We start from the raw sequence: 9,666 nt of genomic DNA, 5'->3' as shown, positions 1-9,666 counted from the left end.
GTTTTCGCAGAGCGCAGGCCTGTCCTGCTGCGATTTCCTGCCACACCGTCACCCCCAGAACAGAGTGCGGGTTCAGCTCAGCCTGAGCCCCGTTGGGCAGTGTAGCTGCCTTCCCAGCCAAGGCACTGCAGTGGGAAATGCTCTTGGCAGCCCACCTCACTGGGACCCTCGGTGGCGCTCTGCCTGCCTCTGTTGGGGAAACAGGAGAGAAGATGCAACCTGAGGTGAATTCCTAGTCCAAGAAGGAACTTCCCTTGGAAGGAAATGGCCTTCCCTGGGCAACACAGGAAAGAGAGTGAGGCTTCCTGAACAAATCCAGGCAAATAAAGGTCCAGACTCATAAAAAAATGGAGGATATTTCATCATGCTGGGCTGATCTCAAATTCATCGCTTAAAAAAAAGAAAAAAGGAATAGTCTAGAAGTCCTAGCTTCTAGACTTTCCATTATCATGCTGGCTCAGCTACTTTCAGAACCATCATACAGAGATCTTCTCTCTCTTCCTCTTTGTGTGTGTGCATGCACATAGGTACACGCTCTGCAAGGTAGAGGAGTTGAAATTTGGGGACAACGTTAGCAAAAGAACCACAGAAACTAGTGGAGACAACAAAGTTTGCTTTAACCAGGGTCTTTGTAAATGAAATACCTAACTCCATCCCTTACCTCTGTCACTCAGCGGGACATTTTGGCATCCTCCCAGTTGAGGTCAGCTTGGACTGGGGCAGATTTCACAGAGCTGGGAGAAATCTGAGGGATGCCTATTGGATGTCTCTCCCACAAGAAGCCTCCAAAAATCAGTCTCTCCTTTATGCTACACTGATTCTTTTATCAGGGAGGCAAGCGCCTGCCCCTGCTCCGTGCCACCCCCTGCCCAGCCACACTGAGCATGCTCCCTGTTTAAACAGCCAGCAAGGACACCACTGTGGGATCTGCCATAGCAACAGCTGAATAACCAGAGAGATGCACCCATAAGCAGCTCACTGCCGCGGCTCAACACAGTAGGACCGTGGGGCTCCCCATTAGCAAAACCCCACACCTCTTCCCAACTCACACCTGTTTTTCCAACTCTGAGAGACTGTAAGAGATGTGCTCACCTGGCAAAGGATTTCCATCTTATCTCAGGATTAGGAGAAACAGCCCCCATCCCCATCATCTCAGTAATGTCCTCCATTCACATCCTTTTTCTTTTCTATCTCTGATAAATAGAGAAAGAGGAAAAGAGACTCTGAAATGACAAAGAAAGAGGGGAGAGAGCAAGTTGCCAGAGACACATGTGTATTGGGGTTGGAGACCAAAGGAAACAATCCTGATGGTAACTGGTGTTAATACAGAATGACCCACACTAGCCTTTCAGATTGTCCTGGTGTCCGGGCTACCACCTTCAGGACTGTATCAGTCTGCTTGGGCTGCCATAACAAAGTGCCACACACTGGGTGACTTAAAACAGTGGAATTTTTCTCACAGTTCTGGAGGCCAGAAGTCTGAGATCTAATGTGGGCAGAGTTGGCTCCTCTGAGGCCTCTCTCTTTGTACCTAGCCATCTTCATGTTCGCGTGTTTTTCACGTTCACATGTTCTGTATGTCTGTGTCCTAATCTCCTCTTCTTATAAGGACATCAGTCACATTGCATTAGAGCCCACCCTGATAACCTCATTTTACCCTAATTACCTCTTTAAAGGCCTTATCTTCAAAAATACAATCATAATCTGAGGTATTAGGGGTTAGGACTTCAAGAAATGAATTTGGGGACAGGAGGACACAACTCAGCCCATGACAAGGAACAAATCCAGGAGACTCATCAGATATTTCCCGTGCACAGATAGCTTTTAGGAACAATCTCAGTCTCTCAGACCAGGAAGTGAAAGCTATGCTATCTTCTCGGTTCCTAACAGGTGGCGCAGACTGTTGGTGTGGAGGATTTTGTAACGGGAAAGTCTCCTAGGAGAGATTCTTCCCTTATGAGACTAGACTTCAGAGACATAACTAGTAATCACCAGCCAAGCAATATGTGTCGTATTAAACTTTTATTGTCCAAATTATGTTTGGGGGCACAAGATACAACCTGCAGTTAGGAATCTATGCAGGAACGCATCATTGTAATGTATTAATTAAGGTAATGTTAGATACTGAAACAGATAAACCCCTAGATCTCAGGAGTTCCAATACAAAGATTTATTTCCCTCTCATGTAAGGTCTAATGCGCACCAAGGAGGTGGGAGTAGGGGTGACTCTGTCCACAAAGTCATTTAGGCACCCAGGGTGGCAGAGGCTCTGCTATCTTCAACAAGGACTCCCACTGTGGGACTCAATTTAAAAGCAACATGTTGCTCTTTTTTTTTGCTGGGAAAGATTCTCCCTGAGCTAACATTTGTTGCCAATCTTCCTCTCTTTTTTTTTTCCGCCCTCCCCAAAGCCCCAGTACGTAGTTGTGGATTCTATTTGTAAGTTCTTTTATGTGAGCCGCCACCACAGCATGGCTACTGACAGACGAGTGGTGTGGTTCCATGTCTGGGACCCAAACTCAGGCTGCCGAAGTGGAGCGTGCTGAACTTTAACCACTAGGCCGTCAGGGCTGGATCAAGATGTTGCTCTCTATAAGATCTGCCTTGCAGGAAGGATGGAGGAGAGTGCCCCCCACCCAAGGACTGGGAAACACCACACCCCATGTCCCTCATGCGTCAAGATTACAGGCTTTCTTTTCTCACCTAAGTCCCCCTCTCAGACTCTCTTGTGGACAGCCAGCGAGGAGGGCTCCAGGACACTCCAAGGGAACATGAAACCTTGGGACAATCAACAGGGAAGGGGAGAGTTGACCCTGTACTCATAAGTTAGCAAACTTTAAAATGGCTGTTTGAAGGGAGGGGTAAAAATACACGTTTGAAAGAGGTCACACTATTTGTCCAGAAAACAATTTTGAATCTGTAAAGGGATTATGCCATTTGTCCAATGGAATAAAACACTGAGATTTTGTTAATTGAGATTTTGAGCTTTCAGAACACGTGGCATGAAGTTCTTTTGAATATGGAGGGCGGCCCTAGGCATTGATGCCCTGCTGGCAGAGAATGGGAAAGAGTGGACGTGGAGGATCCAGTGGAAGGGCCAGGCCTGACACGGTGAACATCTCTTTTGCCCACATCCCATTGGCCAGAACTCAGTCACAAGGCCCTGCCTAAATGCAAAGGGGGGCTGCTGGCCTGTGACTGCCCGGCTGCAACTCCCTACTATGGAGAGGGGAGCTAGTGGACAGCCAGCATTTTAACCACATAAAATGAAAGTTCATGGTGGCTTCCAACCCCATCTGTGTATTAGCATCACATATGGAGCTTTAAAAAATGCATGTGACCGGGCCCCGGCCCCAGAGATTCTGATTCAAGGCCTGGAGTGGTGCTAGGAAAGCCTGTATTTTAAAGGCATAGCTTGGGTTGAGAGTCACCAGGATGCTCTGGAGTGTACACTTCTGGCATTGCCTCTCCAAAGTATTTAAAATCATTTCTCAGATTTCTCAGTATGAGCAATGCTCTTTAACTGGCTTCAATTTTGTATCTGCTGGTAAAATAGTTTTCACCATGATTAACTCCAAACAGGACCAAGAATCAATACTTTTGTTCAGGCTTTCTGTAATAGAGTATATGTATGATTAATAATATATAATGTGATTAATTTTATATCAATATATGACACAATAAAATGATTCAGGCATGTGTAATCGATGATTCATTGATTTCTGAGAAGCTCACACTTGTTCTCTGTGCCATAAAATCATTGTATGCAGAAAACTATTCTTTTATGAGTGATTGGAAACTTTTTACAGTTTCTTTTGTGTGCTACAACAAATAAGAATAAAAAATAGAATTTCACAATTTCCAAATTCTACTGCAATCATTTAAAAATTATTATCAGGGAATACTTATGTTATTGAAGTATTATTGACATAAATGTTACATATTGAAAGGCTACCCTCATTAAATAGATTAGAATAAATTACTCCTTCCCTATTCTCCCACTGCATGTTGTATATATATTCTCTTATTTTGTTTACATTTATGTCTAGATTATTTTATTATATATTTATTTACTTTCTATATTTATTTCATATTTATATAGTTTATTCTTTTAGTAGCTAGTGAGCTCCTGAAGTGTGAGGCTAGTATTCCATTCACTGTCATTCTCTTTTACAGTATGTCACACAAACAAGTACTCAAATGTTTATTACAATGATTGGAAATCATTTAAATCACTTAATGTACTCAGTGCCTATTATGTGCCAGAGAATCAGCAAGGAACAATACAAAAGTCCCCACCCTGAGAGCTTACACTCCAGGGGTGGGAAAAGATAGTAGACAAAATAAACATAACATATAAGGTCTGTCAGCTGGTGATCAGAGTAGGGGAGAGTGGACAGAGCATTACTGTGGGTGGGGGCATTGTGATTTCTTATGGGAGGTCAGGAAAGTCCTCCAGGGAAAGGAACTCGAGTAAAGATCACGAGAAGTGAGAGGACAAGCTGGGTCGGTGCTTGGGGGAGAGCACTGCAGGACTGGCAGAGCGAGCAGAAACACTCCGAGGCTAGCGAGTATCTGAGCGTACAGCACAGCAGGGAGGCCAGCCTGGGTGGACAGAGTGACAAGCAGGAGAGTACAGGAGAAGAGGCCAGGTCATTGAGGCCTTCTAGGCCGCGGTAGGACCTTGATTTTGACTCTGAATGAGATGAAAAAAGGGCTTTGAGTGAAGGGGTGACTTTGCTTACAGTGAAAAAAGTTCAGTCTGGGGCCAACCGAGTGGCATAGTGGTTGGGTTTGCCCACTCTGCTTCAGCAGCCTGGGGTTTGTGGGTTCGGATCCTAGGTGCTGACCTACACACCGTTCATCAAGCCATGCTGTGGTGGCATCTCACATAAAAAATAGAAGAAGATTGGCACAAATGTTAGCTCACGGACAATCTTTCTCACCAAAAAAAAAAAAAAAATTTAAATTAAAAAAAAAGGCAAAGTTTCAGTCTAGCTTTTGAGTTTATATTAGGCTACAGCAGGCTAAGATGGAAACAGGAAGGACAGTTAAGAGATAACTGTAAAAATCCAAGTAGCAGATGATGGTGCCCTGGACCAGGATGCTAGCAGTGGAACTGGTAAGCAGTAATCAGATTCTGGATGTATTTTCAATAAGATTTACGGGGAGTGAGAGAAATAGGCATCAAGGATGGCTCCAAGGTATTTGGAGTAAGGGGAAGGATGGAGTTACCACAACTGAGAAGGGGAAGACCAAGTGCACAGGTTTGGAAGAGAAAGAAGCAGCTCTCTTGTAGACATGCTAAGCTTGAGATGCCTATTAGATACCCAAGTGGAAATGCAAATAGGATATAGATATGAACTCTGGAGTTCAGGAGAGAGATCCAGGATGGAGCTACAAATGAGGGAGTTATCAATCTACAGGTGGTATTTCAAATACAGACTGCTTGAGCTCACAGGCAAGAGGGTGTAGACAGAGAACCCTGAGATGCTGTAAAGTTAAGGGGTGAAGGAGACGAAGAAATAGCAGAGGCCAGGGTTGGACACTACAAGAGGAAGGTATTTCAAGGAGAAGCGAAAGATCAACTGTGTTGAAGGTTGCAAGGAAGCCACGTAGGAAGATGGGATGGACTCAGAAGTGGCCCTTGGATTTAGCAATGTGGAGTTCAGGAGACAGTTGGAGGAGAGGAATTGGAGACAGGAATTGGTAGGGAGGAAATGAGTAATGGGGAGGTAGCTGGGGAAGGAGTGGAATCAAGAGGGTTCAAAATATCTTTTTTCTCCGAGAATGTTTGAGGGTGATGGGCATGATGAAGTACAGGGACAATTTGATGTTTTAGGAGAAGCAAGGGAGGATTGTTGGAGTGACGTCCTCCAGTGGGGTGTGAGGGGACGGGGAGGGGCTAGCCTAGGTAACAGCTGGGGAGTCATTCCTTTCTGGGGGGCAAGAGGGACAGAGATGGCAGAGTAGGAGGCCACAGATGCTGGGAGAGGAGTAAATGTGGGGGAGGAAATTAATTACCTAGCAGGATAACAGATGAGTTCTTTCCATTTTCCAAACTTTCCAAGATATGTATTATTACATAGTTTCATAAGATATTAAAAGAAACAATTCACGCGGACATATGGGCTTGTGTGAGTCATGCAGGGAGCAGTTTTAAAGCTTTCTCTGTAAGCCTACCCTAGGGTCAGAAACGCCCTCTAGTGGTTTATTCAGGTCATTAATTTTTTTTCTTGTTTTCTTGCTTTTGAACAAAATAGCACTATGCACATTTTATATTATTTTTTAAGAAACAATTACAAGTCACAGTTTAATTTACAAAAATATCAGACACGTGAGTAAAATAAACCCAAACCATCTGCAGTCCAAGCTGGAGTTGCTATTAATGATCATTACTAAGACTTTCCCCTGTAAGTACATCATGCTCTGCCATAGAGCCAATATTTATGTTCATTCTGCTTCTTGAACGAGTGGTTTTATTAAACCCAGAAGAAGGACAACCGGTGGGCCACTGCCAATCCAAGGCTGAACAACATTCCTGATGCTACACAGAGTACAAACGCCTCATGGTTTTCATTCCTTGTTTCACTTGAGTTTTGATTGTTGCTGGGTTCCCTGGGCCTGGGACATCTCCTCACCCTGGGTTAGTTAACTCATTTCCTCACGTCAGTCTTTCCCGATTTTCCAGACTACCTTCAGCGTCCCCTGTTGTGCAGTCTCACAGTGCCCTGTGCTGCTTTCTCCCTCAGCCATTTCCTCCAACTGTAATGAAATGGTCAATTCTGTAATGACTGTTTCTTGTGGTAAGTCATGAGGCCGGTAAGGGCTGAGACTGTGTCTGGCTTGTTCACCACTGTCTCCTCGGCATTCAGCTTGGCGCCCAGCACAGGAACAGACTCTCTCCTGCAGGAGACTCTTGCCACGCCCCTATTAACATCTTTCAGATCCCACTGCAGAGGAGATTGCATTTCGGAAATGGATTTCTAGTTCTTGAATACAATTTGCAATTGCTTCAGGCACAGATGTAACAATTTGTTACAAAACTGTTCTGGCTACTCTTTCAGTAGCTCAACTTAAATTTCTAGCCAGCAAAGCAACTCTTTACTAAGAAGGCTCAATCCTTAGATGCCATCCAGACCTTATCAGATCACTTTTTTCCAAAACAGAACTAAGGGAAAGACAATAAGATGCCAACAGAGGGAGCTGGCCGAGGGCGCAGCGGTTAAGTTTGCACTTTCCGCTTCAACAGCCCAGGGGTCACCGGTTCAGATCCGGGGGCAGACCTATGCACCGCTTGTCAAGCCATGCTGTAGCAGGCATCCCGTATATAAAGTAGAGGAAGATGGGCATGGATGTTAGCTCAGGGCCAGTCTTCCTCAAAAAAAAAAAAAAAAAAGACACCAATACAGAGGGAAGTACAATGACACCATTTCATGTTGCGCAGCCATATCCCTGATCCTAACCCATATATGTCCCACTAATTCCCAGATTTGGAAACATTTCACCACCTCAAGGGCTTCACTCACAACAGTACCATTGAAATGGGCATGGTGATAGTGTTTATCCACCTAAGCCATTTAGGCTGTCCCAGCCTCATCCAGAGAATCTTTCTCAGTGCTTCTCTTTGATGACAGAGACTGAGAAAAGTGGATGGCTGGATGTGAAATATCATACCATGGCTCCCTGGGTCCTCAGCATAGGACTTGGAATTGAACAGGAACAGAGTAAAGTGCTCTGAGCAGGGAGTTGAGCTTGTGTCCAAGTCTATCTAGAAAGTCTCTTATCACCTCATCTTCTCCCCCCTCCCTAACCCCCCTAAATAGTTTAATGTCTTGGTACTACAATCTTGGCGTAGCCCTTTTGATGTGGGCCCTGAAAGAGATTCACTTCTATTGTTTGTTCAAAGGTGGCAGGGTTTTCCTAAAATCAAACTTTAACATTTTTATGGAGGCATATGTGATTATTAACTCCACTCAAAAAGAACTTCGTTTATTCTGAACTCCTTCAGAATAAATAACATAACGAATACAAACATACATATGTATATTTGTGGCGGGTTCTCTCAAACTTGGAGTTCCTTCCTTTAGTGGAGCTCTTCCCAGCATTGTTCACGTGGATGGCTCCTTGTCATCCTTCAGGTCTCAGCTTACATGTCACTTACTCAGGTTTGGCCTGACTACCCAATCTTATTAGTCCCCTCCTGCTTTAGTCTCTCTCATAGACCCTGCTATTTTCCATCATACCATTTATCACTGCTTCATATATTTATTGTGTTCATTCATTTAATTCCATCTATTCCCCTAGACTGTAAGGTTCCCAAGGGCAGGGACCTTGTTTGTTCACTTCTGTATCCCTAGGGCCTAGCACAGTGCCTGACATGTAGTCGGTGCTCTATAAAAAGTGCTGATAAACGAATGAACATTTCCTTGGTTGTTTCACTTATACTTATTTGTTCCTTCTACTGCGTTTGAGTTCCTGCTACTGCATTGTAACCCTGAAGGGAACAGGAGAAAAGCACAACATCCCTCCCCTCCATCACTGAGTAGTGAGGCGGCAATTCCTTTGTTGAGAAGCTGCTGGCTTCTCCAGGGAGGCTGTCTCATACCCAAAGGTACATAATAGTTCTACTAGAAGTAGCACGACTGAGGCAACCAGGAGAGCTGTCAGAAATGCTTTTCAAGTTACATGCATTGGGTTCTTGGGCGCCCGAAACTGAGAACTGCTGCCATTACAATTAAGCGAGTATTAGCAGAATGTTGAAAAGAAGTGTGTGTGTGTTTAACTTGCATAACGAGCCACGGGATCCTACATCATCTCTCTGAAATGAAATTCAGATGTACACATCCTTCCTTCCTCGCGCGCCAGGAAGCGGAGCCTCTTGCAGCAGTTCCTCTGCCCAAAGAGGGCGGCAGTATCCCAGTAACCCACTCCCTGAAGATGTGGAGGTGGGAGGAGAGATTCGCGTTCAAAACCTTTTTGACTCTACCCACTCTCCGTAGCGCCTTAGCCCGCTCCAGTTTCAATGCGCGTTGTTGTTTGGCGAAGCTGAGTCCTATACACCGCCCGCTGCTCTCCTGATCATGGCTTCTCCGAGTTCCTTCACCTACTATTGCCCTCCATCTTCCTCCCCTGTCTGGTCAGAGCCACTGTACAGTCTGAGGCCCGAGCACGCGCGGGAGCGGTTGCAGGACGACTCGGTGGAAACAGTCACGTCCATAGAACAGGTGAGGTGGCGGGACCGGGCGAGGCGTCCGCGCGGGGGCTTCTGGGAGTGGGAGTCCCGCTCTTAGGGCTGCCCGGTTGTGAAACTTACCGGAGAACTACTACTCCCACCGTGCATCGCGGTGCCTCGCCTCTGAGAAGCTCTGGGCACCCAGGCTCGAACTGGAGAGTGGAGCGTTTATGGGGCAAGGTTGGGGAGGGGTCATTGTCAGATTTGGCTTGGAGGAGAGGACAGCCTCAGGGAGCGGAGAGAATCGTGTTCTGTGCCTGGAGGGCCGAAGCAGCCCGGGCGGTCAGACAGCCCGCTCCATTCTGCCGGGACATCCGGAGGTTCTCGTGTGGATAGTGACTTTCCCCACACTGCTCGTAGTTTAGGGACATAGGGGTAAGAGAAGTGGCCAGACTGCGATCATGCCATTCCACGATCTGTTTAATTTCTGA

At 45.7% G+C, this 9,666-nt stretch overlaps 1 protein-coding gene across 2 annotated transcripts in view; it reads left to right on the top strand.

The window, feature by feature from the left end:
- Positions 1-9,006: 9,006 nt before the first annotated feature.
- The window catches only part of LOC124233739 (protein farnesyltransferase subunit beta), a 65,224-nt gene continuing 64,564 nt past the window's right edge, over positions 9,007-9,666 (top strand). For both annotated transcript variants that reach the window (XR_006887132.1, XM_046650900.1), the window contains exon 1: positions 9,007-9,227. Coding sequence is in view for 1 of the 2 variants with exons in the window: in XM_046650900.1 (XP_046506856.1) it covers positions 9,084-9,227 (144 nt within the window). In the remaining variant the exon portion in view is untranslated. The remainder of the gene's footprint in view (positions 9,228-9,666) is intronic.

This window comes from Equus quagga, unplaced genomic scaffold (genome assembly GCF_021613505.1).
Source record: "Equus quagga isolate Etosha38 unplaced genomic scaffold, UCLA_HA_Equagga_1.0 220_RagTag, whole genome shotgun sequence".
Taxonomy (NCBI): Eukaryota; Metazoa; Chordata; class Mammalia; order Perissodactyla; family Equidae; genus Equus; species Equus quagga.
This window is presented reverse-complemented; position numbering and strand designations above follow the sequence as displayed.